Source organism: Homarus americanus, unplaced genomic scaffold (genome assembly GCF_018991925.1).
Source record: "Homarus americanus isolate GMGI-L3 unplaced genomic scaffold, GMGI_Hamer_2.0 scaffold47846, whole genome shotgun sequence".
Classification (NCBI taxonomy): domain Eukaryota; kingdom Metazoa; phylum Arthropoda; class Malacostraca; order Decapoda; family Nephropidae; genus Homarus; species Homarus americanus.
The window spans coordinates 1,263-28,456 of record NW_024728436.1 but is presented as its reverse complement, the minus strand read 5'-3'; the positions used below and the strand labels follow the sequence as shown (position 1 = coordinate 28,456).

The 27,194-nt window shown below is 39.9% G+C and overlaps 2 protein-coding genes across 8 annotated transcripts; one reads left to right on the top strand and one right to left on the bottom strand.

Annotated features, from left to right (window-relative positions):
- The first annotated feature begins 276 nt into the window (after nucleotides 1-276).
- Nucleotides 277-27,194, top strand: LOC121866088 (transmembrane protein 94-like). 4 transcript variants are annotated; one of them, XM_042365683.1, is made up of 5 exons: nucleotides 277-406; nucleotides 740-886; nucleotides 1,195-1,331; nucleotides 1,607-1,791; nucleotides 27,024-27,194. In XM_042365683.1, exons 1-5 carry the CDS (start codon nucleotides 303-305, stop codon nucleotides 27,051-27,053), a joined length of 603 nt encoding a protein of 200 aa, XP_042221617.1. In that variant the 5' UTR covers nucleotides 277-302; the 3' UTR covers nucleotides 27,054-27,194. The 4 variants fall into 4 exon arrangements, with proteins under 4 accessions (XP_042221617.1, XP_042221619.1, XP_042221616.1 ...); XM_042365685.1 differs by lacking the exon at nucleotides 27,024-27,194 and adding an exon at nucleotides 26,776-26,954; XM_042365682.1 differs by lacking the exon at nucleotides 27,024-27,194 and adding an exon at nucleotides 9,838-11,147.
- Nucleotides 3,773-27,173, bottom strand: LOC121866086 (solute carrier family 35 member F5-like). 4 transcript variants are annotated; one of them, XR_006088886.1, is made up of 10 exons: nucleotides 27,057-27,173; nucleotides 26,011-26,160; nucleotides 25,238-25,284; nucleotides 23,451-23,618; nucleotides 19,848-19,958; nucleotides 16,814-16,966; nucleotides 12,708-12,891; nucleotides 10,997-11,153; nucleotides 7,379-7,538; nucleotides 3,773-4,024 (listed from the first exon to the last, which is right to left on the bottom strand). XR_006088886.1 is itself a non-coding variant. In XM_042365680.1 (7 exons), exons 3-7 carry the CDS (start codon nucleotides 23,676-23,678, stop codon nucleotides 11,143-11,145), a joined length of 687 nt encoding a protein of 228 aa, XP_042221614.1. In that variant the 5' UTR covers nucleotides 23,679-25,284; nucleotides 26,011-26,160; nucleotides 27,057-27,173; the 3' UTR covers nucleotides 10,725-11,142. The 4 variants fall into 4 exon arrangements, 2 of the variants coding, with proteins under 2 accessions (XP_042221614.1, XP_042221615.1); XR_006088885.1 differs by lacking the exon at nucleotides 23,451-23,618; XM_042365680.1 differs by lacking the exons at nucleotides 3,773-4,024; nucleotides 7,379-7,538 and having other exon boundaries at nucleotides 10,725-11,153; nucleotides 23,451-25,284.

Below are 27,194 nucleotides of genomic sequence, written 5' to 3'. Positions count from 1 at the left end.
CTGTCGTACCGTATTAAAAAAAAATCAGCAAAATATCCCTCACAGACATCTGGCAGAAGAATTACAGTCTGGTGATGGCCTCATGACTTAGCGTTCCGTCAGCTCTTCTACTGTTATATATATCGTCTGTGTTGTGTACGAACTGATTCAAGTGAAATACAAAGAAAGGAGGTGGGAGATGTTATACTGGCAGATAGTAACATTCATTCCTGTGTGTTATATATCAGGTTTGGTAAAATGATTATAAACTTGTTGCTTAATGTTGTTGTTGTTGTAGAATATTTCCTTTTGTTTTGAAGGAAATGGCCTGCAGTGCTGATGGCTTACCCACAAGTGAGGCCCTCAGTCTCTTGCATGAGGACATCTCCATCGCTTTGGATGAATATCAGAAGACAGAAGCTGAAAAGTAAGTGTAGAAAAGATTATTAATTAATTTTGAAATACAGTATTAACCTGTGGGGCATATTGGAGTCTGTACTTTCTTGTAAATGGGGCATATAGACTAACCAGGGCGTATGTGCGAATATCTCAACTCGGTTCAATTATTCGGGCTGTACTGCATGTTTTCTGCCCTTGGTTTCTTATGGGATTGTACCACGCTGGAGGTGTATCCACATTGCCTGACAATGATGCTATGGACTGACACAGAAAATGGGAAATTGAGCAACCCAGTGATGTGCCCTTGCTATTGTAAACACCTCATATGTTTGGTGATATTGTATTATGTTTTATATTTCAGGAACAAAGGTTTTGGACCAAAGAGTGTTCTGTATGAAGCCTTCCACCACAAGAGTAGTCTCTCTGTGTTTCATTGGACATCAGTGATAGCGTTGATCGTTGAAGGCATCGTGCTGCTGGTGGCCTTCGCTGCATGTAATGACCCCAGGTGTGTACAGTATGGGTCCATAAAATACAACAGGCATATGAAGTTACCTTTGATTCTTTCTGTGCTATATATTGACCTGAGAATGTGGACTGGTGTAATATTCTCCATACATAGGTAAAAATATATGACCTTATGATTTGGTATGAGTGTAAATACAAGCAAACATACAGTAGCAGTAAAGCAACCATTTGTTGACAGATAGGATAACTACTCTGATGTCCTTAATAATTTTTCCATTAGAGAATTTAAGATGAATTTTGTTCTGTTTAGATTTACAGATGATGTAATATGTTTATTATTATTATCAGGTACCAGCATCTTCCTGCCGAGTCCTTCTTCATTTTCTTAGCAGTAATTCTTAACGTGTACTTGGTGTGGTGGGACACTCAGCTGAGGCACAAAGAGGTCCCAAGACTCACACACAACGTCTTAAAGGATCTTAAAGGTAAAGCATTGTGACTTACGGTAACGTTTTTTTATTAATATCCGAACATTGTCTGTGAATTTTAAAACTGTTCTTTATTTAGTTACCCACAAAAGTACCGTCAGTGTGTGTGTTGTTTCATACTAGGACCTTGACACTACTCTCCTGCAACTTTCTACACTTATCATTACACCACTACCCACCACTGTTCTCTCCTAACTACAGTATTTGAGGTTTCTTTGTCACTTACTCTTGCTTGTTTCCGTTGGTGTCATGCGTGCCATTTTTTTTTTCAGAATACCACGGCAATGTGTTGTGGTCTGCCGAGAACTATCCTCACCTCCACTCCCCCTGCATCACCCTCCAGTGGACTCGTCGCGATGGTAACACAGTCAACCTCCCTTGGTCTCTCCTGGTGCGTGGGGATATTATACTCATGAAACCTGGACAGAAAGTTCCTGCTAGATGTAGGCCCATGCAGGTAAGTAGTATAATTTTTATTTATTCCTAGCATTTACTGGTATTACAGTATATGCACAAATGATGCAACCCTGGTGCCTAAGGTCCGTAATTGCCTTGGATAATGAGGAGTATCTATTGAAATATATGTGGTGAAAGTTGCTGGCTGAGAAAGCATCTCCCCTTATTCAAATTAATTCTTATGGGGGAAAATTGCCCCAATATTCACAATTTCGTTATTTTCAATGACTTTTAGGAATGCCTCCCTTGCGATAACTGGGGTATTCCTGGTACAGTATGCACGTGACACAGTACAGCCGGGCAGTCACCCAGCTGACCCAATGCCTTAATACATATGTTCACTTCCCACACATACACACACATGCTCTTAATTTTTTTTTTTTTTAGTTTTATAATTTCTTTATTTCTAAGCCACATTAGAGTATTGTAATGATTTCTTTTCTTCTCAAACAAGCACAGAGAAGCGATAAACATACTGAGATAAGGGAGAAGGATGGTTTGTTGATCCTTTGTTATCAAACCACTATAAAACTATTTAAAATTCAGATACTGTACCATGTGGCAACAATGGTACATATTCTGTTACGAGTAATACTATTAGAAATGTCGTTTGACAATAAATTGACGATACGTATTTAGATAGCCAAGCAACTTATGAATTACACTGGTGTCAATATACATTACTGGACCCTCGATAAAGAATGATATTAGGTTCCTGAAACCTCAATTAGTTGTGAATCATTCTTTACTGAACTTCTTATGGGAAAGAGGGCTAGGGTCTGAACATCGCAAAGATTGACTTTTTTAACTATAGTACGCATGCCTATTTTCATCCACGATGGCGTCACAGCAGTAGAGTACTGCATTCACAAGAGTACTGTACTGTACATAACATAAAATATGGTAAGAAATGATTTATTGAGAATCGTGCATGTCGTATTCTCTTTACCACCGATCAACAACTAACCATCACCACCCTGCACCATCTCCCTACTGTACACCCATCTTATGATGTCAAACAACAAGCATGGAATTATTGTGATCCTAATACTACTCATAATAAAATCACTGGTACTGTACTTCCCAAGGTAAAACTACTTTGTTCAGCAGCACACCTCCATACATTATTTGTTACTTATGGCATTATAAATTTTATGATTTGACAGATAAGGATGGGTGTTTTATTCATATTTTATTTTGCATTATTAATATCGTCTTGAAAGTATGAATCAATTATCCTGAATAACCTAGGGCCCTGTATATACAGATTCATCCAAGGCAAACACTTGGATGGATGCCAATATGCAGAAATTAAAAGCAATATAACATTTACGAGACAAAAACTTATCATATTTTCTTTAAGATCTGGAGAAAAAATATAACTTAAGTGTACATCTATTATCTATACAGGTAGTTCTGCTATAACGCGATAATTGTGTTCTTGTAAAATATCGTGTTATAGAAAATCGCGTAATAGAAATAACAGGGCTTATGGAGAAAATAGGGTTGGGTGCAGTTTACTCGAAATCGAAAAAATTTAGTAGTTAGCCTAACACAAAGGATAGCACAGTCTAAATAAATGTTACATTCATATCTAATAATGAAATCATACAGTAAATTTAACACTTTACCTTGAAAAAATATGAATGTAACTTGATGGGGGAGATGGGTGATTTTGAGGTTGATAACATCAAGCTTCTCTTCAAGTGTTATATCCTTTCTTTTACGATAATCACCGGGAATTCTATCATCAGAATGCTTTTTGGAGATATTCTTCTTTACCATATTCACAGTTAATACCACAAAATTGGAGAAATAGTAAGCAAAAATCGCGTTATACAAATATTGTTCCGAATTCATAAATCATGATAAATTCAAGCATCAAAAATATAAATCCAAATTGCAGCCCGTATCCAAAATTTATATTTCTTTAATATTGTATACCATCAGCTTCAACTACAAAGAAAATTATATAGAGTTAAATTTACCTGTACATGTGGTTTCTTCTCCAACACTTTCTATGAAGATATTTCATTCCATCCATCAATGGGTCCCAGCTTTCATAATGTGTGAGAAGTGAGACAGCAATAAAAGATGTCATCATGGGAATTGCACCAATATAAATTAGCAGTGAATACTTGATGCCCTTGAGCCAGATGTCCACAAACATTGTCAAGGGAATAGTTAAGCTCAAAGATAAAGTAGCCATCAATGATGAAGTAAGGAAGCATCCCCTGCAAAATAAAACACCTTCAATTCCCAAGTAATTCCAATGTAGGTCGCATCATAGTATTATACGCCAGTTTTGCCAGAGCTGAACTTAACGAGGTCCGCCTGGTGATATTTTGATGCCCATCAAGGCCACCCGCTGGCTTGCCTGCTCAAGGTTTGTTTCACCTCCGCCAGTGCCGGCAGTTGCGCAGTGTGTTTGTTATATGACACTGACGCCAGGACGACGGACTGTGATTATTATGCATCCCTACCAGCCAATTAAAGTATATGGTCGTGACCACCCCGGAGGAGGGAGGAGAGACGATGCTTGACCTAGCTGCGGCAGTTTGATCCCTCAAGGCCACACCGTGTTAACGCGCATCCATTGTTCCGTAAAATGGCTTCCGCCGGACCACCACCGCCCCCAGAGAGAGACCTTTCCTTACCTGGACCCAGCCGCACTAAGCCAAAGAAGATACGACGTTCATTAAGCTACGAGGTGAAGTACCAAATTGTTCAAGATTTGGAGAAAGGAAGACGGCAAGTTGATCTCGCGCGCCAGCATGGCGTCAACGAATCTACGATTCGTACGATCAAGAAGGATGCAGCCAAGATCAAAGAGCACATGAAAATCACAAAGTCTGCAGGTGCTTCATCTATCAGGTATTGCCAGAACAGGGTGCTGGCAAAAGTGGAAAATTTGCTGGTGAGTTATTTGGTGCGTCATGCGCGACGCAACATGGCGGTGGACACGCGCTCAGTGCAGGAGTACGCACGTGAGCTATACGCAGCAGTGACACGTAAACTGGGAATTGCAGAGCCCAAACCTTTCAATGCTTCCCCTGGTTGGCTGCATAGGTTTAAGAAGAGGAACAAGATCACCAACATCAACATTGGTGGTGAGGAAGCGAGTGCTGACCGTGTGGCGGCTAGAGATTTTCCTCCGTTTTTACGTGAGATTATGGAGGAAGGACAGTACAGTGACGACCAGGTGTTTAACATGGACGAATCTGGTCTTTTCTGGAAAAAGTTACCTTCCAAGACCTTCGTTGTCCAGTCTGCCAGCAAGGTAAGGGGTCGGAAGTTGCAGAAGGAACGCATCACCGTCCTGTTTACCACCAATGCCTCCGGTACCTGTAAACCAAAGTTATCGGTGATTCACACAGCCCGCAAGCCGCACGCCTACAAGAATATGGACATGAACAAGCTTAATGTCCACTGGCTAACCGCACGTAAGGCGTGGATGTCCTCTTCTCTGTCCCTCTTCTGGTTTGACAACTGTTTTGTTCCCGACGTGAAGAAATTCTGCGAGCAACAGAATGTTCCATTCAATATTTTGTTGCTCCTTGACAACGCACCTGGACACTCGCCCCTACTTATGGATCGTCACCCCAACGTAAAAGTGGTCTTCCTTCCTCCCAACACTACGTCATTAATCCAGCCCATGGACCAGGAGTTGATCTGCAATGTGAAAGCTGCGTACTCTGCAAAGAAGTTCAAGCTCCTGAACGACTCTACCAACACCAAGGATGAGTTGCGTAAGCTGGGTGACACCGACAGCGAGAGCAAAAGCGACGAGGACAAGGAACAAGAGGCGGTGACTCAAGAACTTCTCGTCAAACAATTTTGGAAGAAGTTTAACGTTAAACAAGCTGTAGACTTCTTGGTGGAGGCATGGGATCTGCTGACTATTGCTACGATTCGTCACGCATGGAGACATGTGTTGCATGGCATACCAGGTGAGAGGAGGAGTGAACCTGTGACTGGTCAGGTTCAGACTGTTGCAGTAGCAGTGGACCTTGCCAGAGAAGCTGCGCTCAATATTACAGCTGAAGGCTTCTCCGAGACCACCAACGAAGACATCCTGGAGGTGATCAAAGATCCTGAAGTGACTGCCGACGAGATGTTGGAAAAAGAACACGCCAGTGAAGAGGAGGAGGAAGGTGCGTCATTCTCCGAAGAACCTAGTTTAAGTCATAGTGATATTAAGTGTGCCATAGAGTTTGCAGAAAAAATTAAGTCCGTCCTTTCCCGCGACAATGACGATGAACGCTATGAAGTCTTCCATACCCGACTGGTGCAGGCTATGGAGCCGTACATCAAGGTGTATCACGACAACATCAACACCAGCCGTCAGCAAAGCATAACCGAGTTTTTCGCCCGCAACCCACCACAGCCAGCCCAAGCCAGTGATAGTGAAAGTGAAGTTGACTTTGAGGGATTTGTCAGGGAAGCCCTGACAACTGTAAGTGACAGTGATGTTGATTCACCTAGTAATGGTGATTCACCTGAGGGCCAGTAATCTGCCCTCTGCCTCGGAACCAGCCTCCATCCCCGTATGCCGACCCATCTCTTCTACTACCGTAAGTGTTCCACCTAACTTTTAGTTTCTCTTAGGTAACCTTCATTTTTCCTATGTTAACCTTTATCTTTCCTAACCTAACCTCTTCTATATTACTTGTTTTTTCATACCATCATAAAGTTAAGATAGAATTTTTACTACAACATAGTTATGTGTCGTCAAAAAGTGGAGTTTGGGGGTCGGGCTGGGTTCTATTGGAATTAATCCCATATGTTCTGTTGTTCACTTAACGCGGATTTCACTTAACGCGGGACCCTCTGGGTTCAATTGACCGCGTTAAGTGGGGTACAACTGTATAGAAGGTGTTAACTAAGAAGACAATTCCAAAAAAAAAGAATCTTTACTGCAAAAATTTTTTCTTGCATTATCAGCTAAGAGAGGAATGTATGATATTCTCTGAAACACTTCAATTCAGAAACAAATTCAGACTTTATTTCAAGAAATAAAGTATAAAGGTAAGCACCTATTTGGTACATCCTTTTTCTCTTCTATGATACAGTGGCTACAATCAAGAACATATACACACACACACTGTTCGTTTTTGTCACTCATCCTCTAAACCGCTAAGACACATGCATTGTGCGATATTGTTCCCTTCCACAACAATGCTCAAAGACATCCTTCTACATTTTCCCTGTCACTTTACACAATCTAGCATCCTCAAACCACAGAGTCCATTCTCAAAAAGTACTTGATGCCATACTGTCTAGTCAGGCTCAAGATGATTATAAACTAACCTAAGGTATCATATTGTTTCACACAGAGTAAGCACAGATACTTCTTTTAGCTACTGTACCTATAGTTTTTTATTTTCCTTTTTTATGATGGTTTTTCAATAATCATAATCTATGGTTTAAACATATGGGAGATTATGGCCGGAATCAACATTTCAAAGAGGTCATGGTCATCAGTGCCCAACCATAAAAATTCTGGACATATTAATCAAATTTCATAAATGAGATTGACAATATCAATACTTTGTTATAAATGGTGTAATTGATAAAGCATTACTAACCAAAGCCAAAGAAGTTCAGACAGGACAGTTCCTACTAAGCCATTAACAGACATGTAGAACAGGTGTTGCAGATTTGGCAACTAAAATGTCTCCCATCCAAAAACATCCAACAGGGGGAACCCGGGCCACAGAATGATGGTATTGAAAAAGCCCACAAATCCTGGAGAAAAAAAAATATTAATAAGAAAACAAATTAAAAAGACCAATACATTCAACCTATCTATCTACAGTACCTACACCAACTGTGCCACAAATTTTGTTTTATTTCAAGAAGTTAAAATCATTACACTTTAATAATTCACACCCGAACAACTGAAGGCAATAAATTTGTACAGAATAAAGCAAAATTATCTCTCCCTGAAAAATAAGAATCCTCTCTTTGTGTTAGTGTTGTGTTCTGACAGTTTAACGGTGTGAATTCCCATGAAGAAGTAAATACAATGCCTGCCAAGTAACTGAAGTATGGCATATGAATACGATGTGACAGTTAGAAATTCAATGACAACACAATTGTATTAGCTTATGACTACCTGGTAAATGTAATAGGAGAGTGGTTAAGTTATCATTTCATATTACTGTACAGCTATATTGCTAAAGTATTACCTTCAAGAACTATAAAAACATTGACCAGATCATGATGGATCAGGGAGTTGATCATTCTTTGAACTGGGTCGACTCCTCTGATTTGCCCTTTGAGGAGATGCTGATATTACATAATGATGTCTTCTAGTCCATTTCAAACCATTATTGTCCAGAGGTGGCAAAGAAAATTACAGTACGAGATGACTCTCGTTGGAATGACTCCTCTATAAGTTCACTTTGTATGGATCGTAGAAGTGCTGAATGAGAGAAGCACAGGCAGTGAACAGACCGTACTAGATCAGAGTACATAATATGACTGTGCGTACGGCTGTTGTTTGTTCAGTGTGGGCACACAACGCTGAATATTGTATACTACAGAAGTCAAGTGGCCTCATGTGGCAGTGACCAGAAAAAAATATATACAGTTATGAATGGGCTGTTGGGCCAAAGGTCTGGAATTACTATGCTTTGTTCCACTTCAAATGGTCAGCTTGCCTCAGATGTTTCCTAAGGTTTTTATGACAAAGATATCATGTGACCTTGATTGTGTTTCTTTAGATGAGAAATTTTCAGTTATTTTCAACCAAGTTACACAATAGAACTCACTCTTTCATCATTTTGTCTTACAGAGGTGAACAACATTCTGCACTATATCAAGGATTTGAAGAAGACTTTGTTGTCGTGATCTTACAAATGTATTTAAGGTATCACTCTCTTATGAACATACTGCAGACTTTATTTGTAGAATCATATATATGTGATTGTCAGAGGGTAATTTTGTGTGATCTGAAAAACAGGCTTTATTACATCCACTTCTGGTCTTGATACTGAAAATATGTAAAATTATAGTCATCCAGTCTCGAGTCTCATTTTCATCAGAGATCATACTATGCTGGATTAGTTACTTTCTCTGTTAGAGAGAAGCAAGTGATCCATCTGGTCCAGTCAGCCTATAGGTTGCATCATTCAACTGAAACTGCCTATGTTGAATTCATAATGATTTGGTCATAAACACTTGCACAGAAAAGTCCTCCCTCCTGGCCCTACTGGATCTCTCTGCAGCATTTGCAGCATGGCTTCAGGATCTTTGGTCATTCAGTGTCCATGATGATGCATTCTCACTGTTTGAGTCTTATCTGTCAGAGTGATCTCAATGTGTGATAGTTGGTGGAACCGTTTCAGACCCAGTCCCTTTGCAGTTTGTCGTCTCACAGGGATCAGTTTTGGGACCACTTCTGTTTACAGTCCATACCAGTAGTTTTGTAATTTTGCTGGATGTTCATGGTGTTGCCTTACTATTTCCATGCCAATGATACACAGCTTTATGTCCAAATGATAAATGTCAAGGATATTGAGAGATATTGAAATTCTTGATGTCTGATATTAAAAAATGGATGGCTAGACAAAAACCTAAGATGAATGATGGCAACACCGAGATTATCGTCATCCAAGGAAATAGGAGGGGTTACAGCACAGATGATTTTGGCTCTTTAAACTTTGGAGAAGTACAACTCAATCCTGTCAATTCTGCTCATAATCTTGGAATGTATACTTTGACTCAAAACTGAATTTTAGAGTCTATCTCGATTAACCCTTTAGAGGGCAGCCCCACACTTAGGTACTTTATTCATTTTATTTTTACTTTTATCCTCTTTGCTACTGATTGGCTCATTAGCAGCTTGGGCAGTCGGTCACATCTCTGTTATGTACTGTTGGCGAATACTGGGCATGCACTGACTCCTGAGTATATCGGAACCTGCTCCAATGTTGGTCAAATCTGGTTTCAAATGAGCTCACACTCAGTGCCGTCACAACACTCTCGGGTAGATTGTTCCTCGAATTCACAATTCTCACTCCAAACATGTTTGCCCTCACAGTTTTATGGACTTGTGGCTTCTTCAACCTTGAGCTGTGACCCCTTGTGAGGCGGACGTCCGCCAGCTCCAGGTATGTACATTAGACCAAGCAGTGCCCCCTGAGGTGTTTATACACATCGATTAGGTCGCCTCTCGCCCGTCTGTAGTATAAGCTAGGTAGTTGCAGGCGTTCTAATCTCTCTAAGTATTTGAGGTTCTGTAGAGCAGGCCCCAGTCTGGTAGCCCTCCTTTGGACATTTTCAATCAATTGACAGTCTCTAGTATACCTTGGGGAAGCATCTGCTAATGCCAGAAGAATTCATTCAGCTAAAAGGTTAAAGAGCATAGAAACTCAGTTGCAACTTTCATATTCAAAATCTATCGGCTGTGAAACAGTTTTTAGATAGACAGTGTCTTGTGGCACTTATATTCACTTATTTTGTCTTGGGTTGACTATTTTAACTCTTTATGGGTTTGCCTACCTAATTATCTAGTGAAAAAAGTTCAGGGTGGTGAAAAAGGATGCCAGGCTTACATGTGCTCTCCTACTGAGGACTTCCACTACCCTATTCTTAATCGAATTGCACTGGCTTCCAATTAAAGAAAGAAAAAAGTTCAAACTCTGCCTAATGACTTTTAAGGCACTTATGTTTGATGAGCCTAAGTAATTGTCCAACCTACTAAATCCTCTGACCTAGAGCATTGTGGAAATGCTCTTTTGTGGCCCAATCCTTTTCCTATATCGCACCCAGATTGTACAATCATTTGCCTGCATCCATGAAGCAGCTGACTTCTGTGGAGGCTTTTAAGAAACAACTTAAGACCTTTCTTTTATTTTGAAAGCACATGATCCTGAAAAGAGCTTTGGAAGTGATACAACTTAAGGATTAATGAACTGTCACTTCTTGTGATTTTTGTTATATTTTTATTTTTATTTTTTTATTCTCAGAACTTTGACTTGTGAAATTTTGAGCGCTAGTGAATTACTTGGAAGAATTGGAGCTTTTGTTTCTCAAAAGTGCCAGCTTTTATTATTATTAAAACAATATCTGATTGATCAATAAATCTCCCAGAGCTAACTGGGTACTAAGGGCATGGAATGGGGGGAGGGGAGGGAAGAGTGCAAAGAAGAGGAGAGAGAGATGATAGAAGGGAAAGGAGAGGAAATTAATTCACTTACCAAAGAACATAGTAAAATCCATACGATCTTCAGTTGGAACCTTGTGCTTCAGGAAGACCATGTAACAGGCATAAAGAATAGCTCCAGCTATTGACCATACCACACCAACAGGCACAACTGAACTTTCAAGGTTGAGGTCTTCCAAACTAACTAAAACCTGAAAAGTAATTGGCAAGACATATATCCAAAATATCTTAAAAATATATGTTGGGTATATTCAAAGTTTTAAACTGTTTTTTTCTTGGATAAACACTGTCATCAATCACAAAACAGTAATGAGGTCTCCTAGCTTTCAAACATGTATCATTATCACATGTACACTTTCCAGAACATGTAGTGTATCTCGAAAACTAGATACATTACAATACTGTACAGGGATCCCCGACTAACGAACGTCCAACTTACGAACGCCTGCAGATATGAATGGGGTTAAATGTGAAATTTACAGTATCTCTTTAATTTACCTGTAAGCCCCCCAGAAGATGCTTTAAATCTGACCAATATCATGTACATTTTGAGGCTATGTGCACTTGATATTAGGAGATATTCTAAAATCAATAGTAAATACTTTTTACAATACAAAAATGCCTGAGTACAATACTGCATTAAAGAAAAAGTACAGTAGTACCCCGCTTAACGCGGTCAATTGAACCCACAGGGTACCGCGTTAAGTGAAAACCACGTTAAGTGAACAACAAAACATATGGGATTAATTCCAATAGAGACTGGCCCGACCCCCAAACTCCACTTTTTGACGACACACAACTATGTTGTAGTAAAAATTTTATCTTAACTTTATGATGGTATGCACACACAATTAATAATTAAGAGAAATATCAATAATATTAGGTTTTTTAACACTTGCATTAGTAGAAAAGATGGCTGGGCACACGGGGATGGGGGGTTGGTTCCGAGGCAGAGGGCAGATTATTGGCCCTCACCTGTATCACTTGTATCAATTGTATCACTATCCACCACAGAGGCTTGCAGGGCCTCTTTGTCAAACCCCTCAAAGGTCATATAAGTCCATATCCTCACTATAATTATCACTATCACTGACTTGGGCCGGCTGTGGCGGGTGAAGAACTCTGTAATGTTTTGATGACTGGGCGACCTTGTGCGCATCGTGCCCGCGCCGCTTCCCGCGTATATGATGAAAAATTCCGCGTTAAGTGAAAGTTCAGCTCTGGCGAGGCACCGCGTATATGATAAAACGCGTTAAGTGAAACCGCGTTAGGCGGGGTAATACTGTATTGGAATTTTCTGTTGAAAAGGGAACCCCCGCCCTGGATCCACCCTTGTGGTTATTTGCACATACAGGTACAAAATATTTAAAGTCAACAACATCCTGCAGTCTCCCATGCACACCACTGCACCTCTTGTGTACCCACCTTCCACACTCACTGCACATTACTGACGCTACCAACACCATTCTTACAGACAACACATAGCCATTAGCAATTTTGGATAGTGCAAACTTTGAGGATGGAAATTTCTGAAAAATAGTTGAATTATGATATATTATGAACTATGGAAGTTTTGGTGGATAAATATCACAAAGATGAAGCATAAAATTTTATATGCTAAAATCTGGGCCTTTGGCTGGTTATGTGCTACAGTCTTAAAAAAGTAAAATAATATAATATACCTGTAATAATATAAAAATGGACAGTACTGTACATTACATCTAATACAATATTTGACTACTTACCACACCTGCAACCATAAGAAGAACTGAGGCCAATTTGGAGAGAGTAAACTTGTCTGTTAAGGATGATGGAAATATGGCAGCAAGAATCACAGGTAAACAATCCAGATGTTGATGAAATAATATTGACAACACCAGCTTCTGTGTTGCTAAGTGCTATTTGGTAGCTGTAATTGCCTGCAAACCACTGAAAAAAAGATAAATCTAGATTAGGAAGAAACCTCAAAGACTCAAACTATCTAAAACTATGAAATCCTATTGGTATGGCCAAAGGTTGCGTGAAATTCTAGCATACTGAACACCCCATGATAGCTGCCAGACATAATAAGAGTAAATTTATTCAGTGGCAGGAAGCATAATTCATATCAACAATGCAATTTCTGTAAGACAGTCCTTCACCCAATCACACCAGGAGTGATCTGAACAATATATGGTCCAGCTAAACCATGAAATTTTAAGGTAGCCAGCCAGCAGTAAGGAGATAAAAAGTTGAACTCACAACAATCCCAACAATCTCATCAATCAGCAATAATGATAAGTACGGTTCTCCTAGCCCCTGAGTCTTAGCTTATTCATAGCCAAACACTTGGGAAACAGAGGGAAATCTATAGTTTGTTCGCTCGAACTTTGCAACTGAGGCTGAAGGTCAGTTTGTTACGAGATAACTGATTGGCTGGTAGACGAACATACGAAGAATCACTACAGTTCTTCAGTACAGTCAATCCTCACATTACGCGGTCCCGCATTCCGCGTTTCACCGTCAACGCGGTGCCTTGCCAGAACCTAACATGCTCACATTCCGCGGTCGTGAACGCCATTACGCGGAGTGTGTCCGGCGCGACGCTATTTTTAGATTTGCCCCACGCGCCACCCACCCGCCCGCCTGCCTGCCTCTCCCTCCTCCTCCCTCCGCTTGGGCAAGCGGCGCGGTAAGGTTGCGCAGTGTGTGTCTTTGTTGCGTTATCACTGACGTCATATGACGTATCAGACCTGTGATTGGCCATGCATCCCTACCCCCCTCTGCTGCTAGCTGTAATTGGCTTAAAGTATTATGACGTGTCCACCCGGGGGAGGGAGGGAGGAGAGACGACGCTTGACCTAGCCGCGGCAGTTTCATCCCTCCAGGCCACTCCGTGTAAACGCGCATCCATTGTTCCGTAAAATGGCTTCCGCCGGACCACCACCCCCAGAGAGAAACCTTTCCTTACCTGGACCCAGCGGCACTAAACCAAAGAAGACACGACGTTCCTTAAGCTACGAGGTGAAGTATAGCATCATCCAAGAGTTGGAGAAAGGAACAAGGCAGGTTGATTTGGCGCGCCAGCATGGCGTGAACAAATCTACGATCCGGACTATAAAGAAGGATTCAGCCAAGATAAAGGAGCACATGAAGATCACAAAGTCTACAGGTGCTTCTATGATCAAGTATTTTCACAACCAGGTGCTTCTCAAGACAGAAAAATTACTTGTGAGGTACTTGGTGCGTCAGGCGCGACGGAACATGGCGGTCGACACGCGCTCTGTGAAGGACTACGCACGTGAACTGTACATGGCAGTGGCACGAAAGATGGGAACTTCAGAGCCCAAACCCTTTACTGCTTCCTCTGGGTGGTTACAGAGGTTTAAGATCCGGAACAAGATCACCAATATAAACATTGGTGGTGAAGAAGCGAGTGCTGATCGTGCTGCGGCTCGGGAATTTCCTCAGTTTTTACGTGAGATTATGGAGGAAGGACAGTACAGTGACGACCAGGTGTTTAACATGGACGAATCTGGTCTTTTCTGGAAAAAACTACCTTCCAAGTCCTACGTTGTGAAGAATGCCAGCAGGATTCGGGGCCGGAAAATGCAGAAGGAACGCATCACCGTCCTGTTTACCACCAATGCCTCCTGTACCTGTAAGCTCAAGTTATCGGTGATCCACACAGCCCGCAAGCCGCACGCCTACAAGAGCATGGACATGACCAAGCTAAATGTCCACTGGCTGACAGCACGTAAGGCATGGATGTTCTCTACACTGTCCCTCTCCAGGTTTGATGACTGTTTTGTTCCCGATGTAAAGAAATTCTGTGAGCAACAGAATGTCCCATTTAATATTTTGTTGCTGCTGGACAACGCACCAGGACACTCGCCCCTACTGTTAGATCGTCACCCCAACGTAAAAGTGGTCTTCCTTCCTCCCAACACTACGTCTTTAATCCAGCCCATGGACCAGGAGTTGATTTGCAATGTGAAAGCTGCATTCTCAACAAAAAAATTCCAGCTCCTGAACGACTACACCAACACCAGGGAAGAGTTGCGTGACCTGAGTGACACCACCACCGATAGCAAGAGCGACGAAGATGAGGAACAACGGTTAGAACAGCAAAAAATACTCTTCAAACAATTCTGGAGAGTATTTAACATCAAGAAAGCTGTGGACATCTTGGTGGAGTCATGGGATCAGCTGTCTATTGCTACAATTCGTCACGCATGGAGACATGTGTTGCATGGAATACCAGGTGAGAGGAGGAGTCAATCTGTGACTGGTGAGGTTCAGACTGTTGCAGTAGCAGTGGACCTTGCCAGAGAAGCTGCGCAGACTGTTACAGTTCCAGGCTTCTCCGAGACCACCAACGACGACATCCTGGAGGTGATCAGAAATCCTGAAGTGACTGCCGACGAGATGTTGGAAGAAGAACACGTCAGTGAAGAGGAGGAAGAAGGTGCGGCAGTCTCCGAAGAACACAATTTAAGTCATAGTGATATTAAGGGTGCCATGGAGTGTGCAGAGAAGATGAAGTCCTTCCTTTCCCGCGACAATGACGATGACCGCTATGAAGTCTTCCATAACCGGCTGGTGCAGGCTATGGAGCCGTACATCAAGGTGTATCACGACAACATCAACGCCAGCCGTCAGCAAAGCATAACAGATTTCTTCACCCGCAACCCACCACAGCCAGCCCAAGCCAGTGATAGTGACAGTGAAGTTGACTTTGAGGGATTTGTCAGGGAAGCCCTGACAACTGTAAGTGACAGTGATGATGATTCACCTAGTAATGGTGATTCACCTGAGGGCCAGTAATCTGCCCTCTGCCTCGGAACCAGCCTCCATCCCCGTATGCCGACCCATCTCTTCTACTACCGTAAGTGTTCCACATAATTTTTAGTTTTCTAACCTTACCTTTATTTTTCCTATGTTAACCTTTATCTTTCCTAACCTAACCTCTTCTATATTACTTGTTTTTTCATACCATCATAAAGTTAAGATAAAATTTTTACTGCAACATAGTTATGTGTCGTCAAAAAGTCGAGTTTGGGGATCGGCCTGGACTCCATTTCAATTAATCCCATATGTTATGTTGTTCACTTTACGCGTTCCTCACTTTCCGCGGTACCCTCCGGGTTACATTAACCGCGTAATGTGAGACCCAACTGTATTTAATTAATCATATATATATTCTGATACTTTAAAGAAATTAACTTTACTGTGTTGATCTCTGGTAATTTCTGCACTTGGGGGAAATAAACATTAGCATGATAGGGCAAACATATTAACTCAAGAAGATGTGGAAACGTCCTATCTGAGGAGACTAGGACTCTCTGGCATCCAATAAATCGGAATTTGCAATAAGTTGGTATGGCACATGATAACCATTACATTTTGGAGTAGTCGGCAAATTGGCGCTAAGTTAGCAGGAGCCAAGTTATGTGCAAGAACTCAAAAGCTGGCCCATGCTTAGTAGCCCATGTCGGCCCCATGATCATCAGTTTACATGCGCCTCGTGTCACTGGTAGACCTTCTGACAGTGATTAAGCGCCCATGAAACGTTACCGTACAGATAGTGTTAAGTGTCATGTATAAAGTGTAATCTTTTGCTTGTCAGCACAATTATTTACTGTGACTGTGAAATAATACTTGCCGGCAAATTCTGATTAATTGGCAAGGCCTCGGTCCCATATGTGCTGAGTTATGGGGGGTTTACTTGACTCCCAATATTGTGAGAGCAACTTGGCAAGGATTTAATAATAATTAATATCTCTCACTTTCACACACACACACAGAATGAAGGAGATTTAATATAAAAAGCCAAGTGAATATCCGAGATAAAATCAACATCTATACTTACCAATAAACAAAATATACTAGATATTTTCATAACTTCCTTAACAGATAATTTATTTGCTGCCTGCATAGCCAGTTGTTCAGCACGGACAGAGGCAGAAAAAGACAGGCGAGACATCATGGCATCAACTGCCTCGTTTTCTGACATTTGCCGAACCTAAAATAATGAAAATTTTTATAAATCAATATCCTATAAGAGACAAAGAAACAATATAAGAAATCCAATTTTATGATTTAGGGGAGGAGATAAAAGATTTTTGGGATTATCCACAAATAAAACACTGGTAAAGATAGAAGAGATTGATTGATTGATTGATTGTGGTAATTACATCCCTGGCAATGCAACAGCCGAATTAAACTAAAAGCTTAGAAGGCTAAAAACAAATAATGAAAGCCAAAAAACATAAATAAAAATAGTTTAGATTTTTCATAAAACCATTTAAACATTCGATAAAACTCAACGCTTTTGTAAAATGGCAGCTTCCTCTACAAAGGAGAGGATGTCCCCTCCCATGCTGCCCCCCCCCTCCTCCCAGCACCAAAGAAATGGTAAGGCCCGTCTCCCCCCTGGGACTCGGAGAGGTGCCCACGACAAAGATCTGTAAGACTGGGGGCACTCCACCAGGTGTCGAACAGTCAATGGGACCATGCAGTCATCAAAATGGGGAGGGGGCACCCTCTCCATTAAAAAAAAAACATGTGTCAGCTGCGTGTGGCCAATGCGGAGGTGGACCAAAATAGTCTTCTAGCGGCGTTACAGTCCCTGATATCCCCAGGCACCCAAAGCAGGATGAATGTTGCAGAGCTTGTTTGCTCCAACAGCATCCCACCTGCATTGCTAACTTGAGTGGATGTCAGCTCTTATTACTGGCTTCATATCAGAAGCAGGTAGATGTTAATGATGTGCCACAGAGTGAGGAGCAGCTGTTTTTGCCACAGCAAACAATGAAATTCTGGCCCAGATGTTGAAAGAGAAACAGCCACTCTAAAATAACTATAACCAAGGGATGAGGCAATGAGATACTTGCAAAGGCCTGGAGAGCACTGTGAGAATTGCTAAATATTGTAAAATCACAATGAGGTCGGGTAAAAATAATCTTGAGGGCAAGTAAAATACCTGAAAGCTCTTCTGTAAAACAGCTGCCGTAGCAGGTAGACTACTGTCACGGCAGAAGTTGGAAAGACTACCGGTACCCAAAAACCCACACCTACATCTGACGTTGAGTCCTCGGTGTAAACAGGGATAGTCCCTCTGTGAGACGAGGCATGCTCTAAAAAAAAAGAGAATGAACCACACAAGGAAGGAACAAGTCCTTCCTTATTTTAAAATACTGACAAACTTGAACTTCAGGGAGAATCCACAGGGCAGCTCTAGGGAACTGCTTGGGGCATATCTGAATAGGAGAAAGACAAAGAAGACTCGCAACCTCCCTTATCCTGAAGTCAAAAGGTCGCGCGAGGCTTGGATGTTAAGTGTAGGGTGGGGACATATTCTCGTCAGCTACACAAGTGTTGGTTACAGATTGCAGAAGGCAACTGAGGCAAAACCAACACTGGACCTGGAGATATTGGCATCGAAGATCATCGGGTGGCTCATCAGCAACAACCAGTAGACTTGGAATTAGCTAGAACCTGAAAGCACCAGTCACACCCCAGCATGATGAATAGAGTTCAGTGTAGTGAGTCTAACCTCAGTGGCTGAGGAGCACACCTCACACCCATAATCCAGTTTGGGTCTAACTAGTACTATGTGGTAAAGGTGTAGCAGAATTCGTCGGTCAGCACCTCAAGAAGTGTGCCCCAAGATTTTCAATAACTTGAGAGCATACTAAAGACTCTTTCAGGTAATAAACATGTGGCTGCTATAGAAGCTGGTTGTTAAGATAATGCCCAGTAAATGGGTCTCTGTGACACAGCACAGGCAACCATAGAGCTGTAGATTGGAATTGAGGTGAACACCTTGGCGGCAGCAGCAGAAATGCATGGTAACAGTCTTCAAGGGAGAAAATTTGAAACCATGCTCTGTGGTCCAATGAAAAGCCTTATCTAGTGCAAGTTGCATGTGACGTTCAGCCACTAACTTGCGGGAAGCTGCATACCAAGTGGCCAAGTTGTCTACATACAATGAGAAGCTGTTACCCCATTTATTGCAATGGTCCTGAATATGTGGTGCTGACATTTCTGTGGCAATGTGGACCCTAAAAGTCCAACAGCCCAAGAACTGACCTATTATTGATGGTAAATTTCCCTGCAAGCCAAAATTTTGAAGGTCCTTAAAGATGCCGAATCTCCAAGCTGTGTCATATGCTTTCTCTAGGTCGAATAAAATACAGATGAGATGTTGGTAATGAGCAAAGGACTCACAGACCGAGGACTCAATACAAACAAGAGCATCTGTTGTTGCAGCATCATCCGGAAGCCAGATTAATATGGTGAAAGAAGGGCATTCTTCCCCAGGTAGTATACTAATCGAGACTTGACCATCTTTTCAAACAGCTTGCAGATACAGGAGATAAGAACTATGGGGCAATATTCTCGAGGGCAAAGAGCCTCTTTTCAAGTCTTCTTGAAAGGCAAGACAGTAGCCTCCCACCATGAGAATGGGGTTGCGAATAGCGAAGTAGTATTCTTTTACCAATAAAAAATTCCAGGAATGTTGAATTTTCCGGGTTTGAGAAATTTGTATCATTACCGGGAAATCTCTCATTCCCGGAAGAGCTCTGCATCAATTATTCAAGTTAGTGGGGAGCTGAATTATATCAACTGTAGCTATACTACCACAAAGAATCTCAAGGGAAAATATAGTTTCTATTATTAGTATAAAAAAATAAGTAAAATAAAATCTAATCATGATTTTTTCACTCTGATTTAAATCATATTAACTCTGTCTTGAACTACAGAAATTCCAAAACTAAGCCCTGGACATAAAGAATTTGTTGAAGATCTTCACTTTCAGTAATTACATTCCCAACAATCTAGACTTACCTTTAAATTTAAATAGTTACTGGTATTCTCTTAAAAGAAGCATCACTACATACCTCTGTCAATTTGCTGAAGCGGACGGACTTTACTGAAGAGTCATCAGATTCTCCATCAGAACTTTTTTCTTGCAATTCTTGTAGTTTCAGAGGAACATACTTTGGTTCACTCTGAAAATAAAAGAGAGGGCTTGGTGAGTGGTGTTAGGGCTCTGAACATTTTGAAATAATAATGAAACTACAATACAATTATGTCCCTCTGAAAATATCATAACTTCTTCATACAGCAATGGCCAACTCAAGACTAAATTATTTATGTTAACCTCGACTATACTGTGGTCATACCTTGTTATCCATTAAAAAGAACTGACACGCTTCATATGAGAACACTTTGGGGAGGGGAGGGGGGCAATACAAAAAAATCCAGGGATTTATGGTCCTTTTAACTAATCAGTTTCCTTTCATAGTGGTTCTCCAATGATCAGGTTTAGCTAACACGAAGCTGTGGCCTCTTGAGAGTACAGTAATTGGTACAATATTGCATTTCAAAATTTTTGAGAAGTGAATGTTTTAGTATTTATGCAGTAGCTAGTAAACCTCAATCCTATGTCCAATTTCCCTCTGTCTTGTAATGTCTATGGGCCCAAGGATTTGCATCTGTCCTCATATGACAAATGCCCTGTATGCTAACTCTGGGACTAGATTTATTGCTACATGCTGCATTTTGGGGGGAGTAATTCATTATATTTGGCTAGAAAAAGTGACCAGTATTAAACTCATAGTCAATGATAGGTCTGACTCGTGTCAAATAAAGTGGTACAAATATATCCTTATTTATAAAGGTAAAGATACTCTGTATTAGCCAAGTCTACCATTGGCTTTAGCTGCAACAGTGGAAAGCAGGTTTTTTCAATAATTACAATCGAAAGGTTGAGTACATTTTCACTTGTGTACAAAGAAATGTATGTGTTTGCCCTCAGGACAATTTTTTTTTACCTGTATTGCATATATATATGTGTGTGTCTACACACATACACAATACAGGTAAAGTAAATTACTGTCTCTAGAACGAATGCTCCTTGTCCCAGCAGTGAAAATGACGGCAACTTTAAAAATACCCGCAGACATTCTTGGGTACATCCAGGGTGTCATCATGCGAATAATAGAGGACTGCGAAATAAAAATTAACGAATTATTCGGGCGTACTGTACATTCAATATAAAAAATTTTCCCAAATCATCTGTGCACTTGTGCTCTTCACATTTCTTTTTCATCACTCATAATGCACAGCAGATTATAATCAGTTATGCTACCATTATAATGTTTCCTAACAAATGCAAAAGTGATGGTACTGAATCAACACTTAAACTCTGTGACCATGGTGTAGGAACCACAAAAATTATGGCTTTGAAAAAATGTGATAAATTATTAAGTGTTCAATATTTCAGCCCCAAGTTAACCCCTTCACTATGGGGATGCCACTCTTTTAATGTTTTATTTGGTTAATGCCAAATAATTTGATTCAGCAGAGAGCCCCTAAACACAAGGGGTTTATTAGCACACTACAGTATACACTGTACAGTACGAATATAGGTAAAAAAAGACAGAATAATACCGTTTCATTTTTTTTTCAGTGATAAACTATGTTTCATTGAAATTAAAACAGTATTTAGTAAGTAAAATACAGATACAAAGGCCAAACCAGCCTAGTGAGTGCCAGGGCACTCTTGGAGGCACCTGAAAATACTGCACATTTATCTCAAGGCACTCACAGTTGACCCTTAATTTACACAGTACATACAGTACTATAGTTATACAAGGTATTCTTCAAAAACACTGAACAAACAGAAGCCATGTAAAAATGAACAACGAGCCAAAGTCTTGAGGCTTTTTTCAGGTATCCCCAGGTGCTTAGGTCTGTCTCAAACAATGATGCAGATTTTTGCTCAACACCTTTGAAGACCACAAATTTATTTATTCATTGTCAGGTCTGTTCGGAGAGATCAGTCAGTTGGTTTATCAGGGCTAGGGTAGTGAGAGTTACCTCACTTCAGCGAAAGGTTGACCGTAATACTGTATGATGTATGATAAACAATGAAATTGATTCATATCATATCAGTTCAGCAAGGCAGTCAACCAGGTGTATCTTTCGTGTGTTTGTGTGTGTGCATCTGTATGCCATGACATCACACCAAGGGGAGGGAGCACGGTCTGGGTGACAAGCCACTGACTCGGTTAAAGCCTCCTGCCTACCGAATCCATACAAACATTCACTTCCCACACATACACACCCATGCTCTTAAGTTTTCTTATTTTATAGCTTTATACTATTTATTTTTATTTTTTTCAAAGCCACATTAGAGTGGCGAGTCAGCAACATAGCTACAGCCCACTGCCTCCCAAGTTCGTTCGTTCATTCTCTCTATCTCTCTCCCACTCACACACACACTTCGCTTTTCTTAGTTTATAGTTTATTGCATATTAATTATTTCTAGGCCACCTTAGAGTATTATAATGATTTTTCCTCAACTTTTATAGCATTACTGTTGTCTTTTATTGTCGTTATGAAAAAGTGCCAGAATTAAGGTAGAGGGGCTCCATAAATGGTTGTAGAACACATCCCCATAAGATTAAGAATTCACTTTGTGATTTCAAGTCAGGCGAAGTTTTTGCAGAATGTAATCCTCGCATGAAGCAAGGGTCAGAGGAATTATGCTTACAAACATACAAAAACACCCGGAAAACACTGAACAGTTGATCAACTGTCATTTCTAAATATCTAATATCAGTCTGGCAGCCATTATCTTGGCATAAAAAAATTAAATTGTCTCTGACTCAGTGTCTGGGTCTTAACCACTTTGGCCTCAGCTCTAACTGGGCCCATATGCTGAATTAGCACTAATGACTTGGTTAAATACTACAGGTATCGTAATTCAAGTGGATTAACAATAATCTCCACTGTTCATGTTATGCCAAGCACCAAGAGGTTGAGAATACTGTTATACAGATCTCTCTCAAATGTAAATTTTTATGACAAAACCATCTCAAACAAAAAGAAAAAATCAAAGTTTTTATCCATTTTATGTAAAGTACACACAACAATATAATAGACTGGAGCGGACCTTTTCAGTTCCGAATTTCCCCTTCATTAGATATCCTAAAAATGTCATTCCTTACAGTAATATACCTTTAACTTATACTTTCTTATTATCAAAACTGTTAAACACACATTCAACAAATATAATTCTATCTTCAGTACAACTTCCCTCTCACAGAACATTACAACAATGGTGAATTTCTTTCACACATTATTATTTTCAACAAAATCTATAACTAAAAATTTTATTAAAAATTTCATCATTGTACTTTACCCTAATGACCTGATACAACAGATCACACACACAACTACTAATCCTCCCCCAAAAGTAGATTTTACATTTCACACACAATTTATTCTCATTTAAGTTCTAAATTCACTCCCTCATTTTTCATATTTCTATCATCATAAACCCCAATAAATATTTGTTTTAATTTTTGAGTTGAATGCCAATTTATTTTCCAATTCTTCAACAAAATTTTCTTCCTATAATGCATTCTTAACTTCATATCTTTGAATGCTAACAACTCCTGTACATATGACTGGCAAAAATAATTTAGAGACACCTTTTCATCATTGTTGTTATAAATCGTTCTAGCTTGTTGAATGGGTAAATAGTGCCACAGGACCAAATGTGTCAGTTGAGCATTCGCATCACTGTCTCTCGCAACACTAGATGCCAGCTGGTCCAAAGTGAAGATGGGCACAGGTGGAGGGGTGCGCCTGTCTCTCGTCTGCAAGAGCTTCATATTAATAAGAAGAGTAATAAAAATAAATACTTCTATAATATACATTACAATAATCAGTATAAACCCTGATAATTACCGGTATTGGTAAAACATTAAAAAATATTTTCCATAAATTTGATTAAGATTTCCTGACATTTTCGCCCCCAGGCCCCGATGTGGGTCAGTGACCTGTGCCCGGGTGGGCTAATCCCTGTAAAAAATAATAATAATAAAATGGATAAAAACTTGGGAAAAAAATAAATAACAAAATGGGGGTAATCAGCCTCAGGTACGTAGTCATCTGAGGTCCTCATCAATGACATAGGTGAAGGTTTCTGAGCACAGTAAAACTCCACACAGTGCAGTAGCTGCGTTCTCAGAAAATGCCAGGTCATGCAAAATAGCAACTTCTAAAGAATTAATGTATTCTCTGGGTTTCAGATTGTTCATAAAACTTGTTAAAAGTAACCTTTTGACAAGTGTTTAAGTATAGATATTCCTCACTATATGCAGTCTGTATACTGAATAGACTTTTGTATAGAAGAAATTTTTAAGTAAGTGAACACTTTTCACTATGTGCTACATATATTCATTAATACATAATTTCTCCTGTCATGCAAATTTTAAACAGGTGTACCCAAACAATTTTGGACCACACCACTCTACTACAACCTATGCAGTTGCAATACATTTATCCATCAAGTTAAATGAGACTAGTGAGGTGGATATGCAATGTGGCACTGAAAGACAAAAAATCCTTTTCAGAGGTAAGAGGGTGGCTGGTATTGAGTTCTATTGGCAAAATTCTGTGTAGCAGTATGCTGAGATGGTTTGGAATTTTGGAGAATGAATCACACTAATTAGGTCAAGAGGTGTATGAGTCTAAATGTGGGGGGAGAAGAGCCAAGAATGACATGGGGAGAGGTTGTAAGAAATGACATTAAGAGTTAAGAACCTGACAAGAGGGAATGCAAAAGACTGTAGAATGGAAAGTTGCCATCAGATAATCACGGCTAATCCACACAAGCGTGGAAAATGGTTATAAAACACTTTGCCCAACCCGGTCTTCAAACAATTGTCTTTCCCTCATAAAAAAACACCACACTCCTCCACCAGTCTTACCACAACTGCCACACAATAAATTTACTGTTATTTTTACATTAATTTACACCTAATTTAGAGATATAGAAAAGAAAGGTATCGACAGCAGTGACAATAACAATGACGACTGACCATCAGAACTCCCCAATGCTAATGGTAGAGATAACAATGAGGGACATGAGCAATGAGGAGTTTGGAGGCTTATCAACAACATGCTTTTACACCAGATTTGAGGCTATAATTGAGTCTCTTTCTGAAATTGTTGGAACAAAGCCAGCAATAAGAAATTACTCTATTTAGCTATGAAATATTATGCTTTAATAATTGCTGTATCACCTTAATATAAATGACACAAAATTATTGTAAGGATTAAGGCGCAAAATCTATTTATACTTTGCATAATTTGAACACTGAAGTGAAGGAGTTAATAATACAATTAAGTACTACAAGCACCCATTCACAATTCCATCAACATAATACTTTATTACATCACAACTACAAATGGCAAGTACAATTCAACATACCAAACATCTGACAGCGGTAAATCTTCATCCTCCATTGAATCCACTTCCTGTAATAGCAAGAGAATATTAGAAGCATACTCAACTCAACACTTAATGTTGTCTGGATGTTATTTATGGAAATTTTTGAGCTAGAAAGCTTAAATTTGGACACATTACTGACCAAGTGCTTTGACAATACATTTTTCACTTCATATTAATATACACTCCCTCCCAGTGCCTCTTCAGGTGATGCAGGAAGAATGGGCTGTACAATGAACATACTGTACATCACTACTTGCTTTGCTATTGTTTTTTGTTGAACACATTTTCTTATATTTTTAATTTTATATTTTGCAATATTGATGGAAGTGTAAAATATTTAATTTTTGGTGAACATAACACACATTGAACTGCATGTATGAACTAGCCAATTTGTAAAGTATTGATTGATAAACGATAAAGGTTTTACTGTATTAACCCCTTCATTGTCTCTTAAATATTTCATTTGGCTAATGCCAGATGATTCTATTCAGCACAAGAGGAAGTGAAGGGGATAAAGGGGAAAGAGAAGGCAAAGTTATGAAATAAAATGGTGGTCTGGAGGCCTTGGAAATAAAAGGAATAACCAATGCCTTTTGTAATCAGTAAATATTCTACAGTATGTATAGCATGACTCAAGTCTAGTTAACACAGAAAAAAGAGCAACACAATTACCCTAAAAGAAATTTATTTCCATATCACATACAAAAAATATCAAAAAAATAATCTAATATGAATTGCAATAAATAACTTACCTGGTAAATACTCTCATCGTGGTTTCTTTGGGCACATTGGTGTCTCCAGGGGCTCCAAAATATAAATCCCAGCAAATATAGTGAAAACATACTGGTCTTTAAGTATGTACTGAAAAAAGGTTTATTGAAGCCGGTATCATTGAAGATATACTGAAAATAAAATTTGAAAAATATAAAAAAGTCTATTATTTTTCATCCCTTATACCATATATTTATTTTCTCTTAACGTTACATACAGCGTATACTAAAAAGAAAGTGTTTCAGGCTCAAGAGAAACAGATACATTAATTACTTGTGCATAAGATGTGTTCTCCTACAGTACTTCCCTTCCACAACACAATCTAAAGATTTCCATCTGCTTTACCCACATTACTTTAGTAAACCTAATACCACCCCTCAGTGGCAGGTCCATCCCCATAAACTACTCAACACCACGATCTCTGCTTCTTCCCTGTTGTCTATTCCCGTTTTATCCATTAAATACACCAGCCCAGTCTTTCATCTCCTTTTTGGTCTTCCACTTTCTCTCCTACCATTTACTTCTTTTTTTTTAATCCTTGTTCCCCCGTCTTCTCAACCTGTCCACACCATCTCAAGAAACCTGGTTAGTCTCCTTTTATTTGCACATCTTATTTCTAAATTTAGTATTCCTTGTATCCTTTTTTCCAGACATTCTGCTCTCAAAGTCACTGTGGTTAGTAAAATTCTAATGGTCAGAATGTGGTAGGGAACAGACTTCATTCTCTCTCTTAATCTTTTCAACAGGTTCCTCCATGACCTCTTCCACCCCTACTCAATCTCTCCGTTACTTCCAGTCTCTCTTCAACAAACATTTAGAAAACAGTTGTGCGGTTTTTCATATTCAAGGCTGTTGAGATGTATGGTACTCAGTGTCTTCAATATAGATACTGTAATGCAAGCATGAGCTTTTCAGGCAACTCTGAATGTAGAAATGAACTGATACAGCAAGTAAACTCTGTAACTTACTATATTTTTCTCATGTTATATCACAGACAAAAACTGAACATGACGTAAGAAAATAATACCTCCGACAATTCTGATGAAGCCACCCAAATGACGTCGACCACCAGCAGGACAAAGATGCCAAGGGCCAGACGCCTCCCTCGACCCATCATAGACCATCACTGTTAATCATGTTAGTTGTTAGACAGTGCAGTAATAAA

Excerpts from the sequence above, each read along its gene's own strand:
- LOC121866088 (XM_042365682.1), top strand. The coding sequence starts at position 303 with ATGGCCTGCAGTGCTGATGGCTTACCCACAAGTGAGGCCCTCAGTCTC. Across the intron at positions 407-739 it reads CAGAAGACAGAAGCTGAAAA|GAACAAAGGTTTTGGACCAA; the intron begins GTAAGTGTAGAA and ends TTTATATTTCAG. Across the intron at positions 887-1,194 it reads GCTGCATGTAATGACCCCAG|GTACCAGCATCTTCCTGCCG; the intron begins GTGTGTACAGTA and ends TATTATTATCAG.
- LOC121866086 (XM_042365680.1), bottom strand. The coding sequence starts at position 23,678 with ATGTATATTATAGAAGTATTTATTTTTATTACTCTTCTTATTAATATG. Across the intron at positions 19,959-23,450 it reads ATAACAACAATGATGAAAAG|AGTGAACCAAAGTATGTTCC; the intron begins GTGTCTCTAAAT and ends TTTTATTTTCAG. Across the intron at positions 12,892-16,813 it reads CTAGTATATTTTGTTTATTG|TGGTTTGCAGGCAATTACAG; the intron begins GTAAGTATAGAT and ends TCTTTTTTTCAG.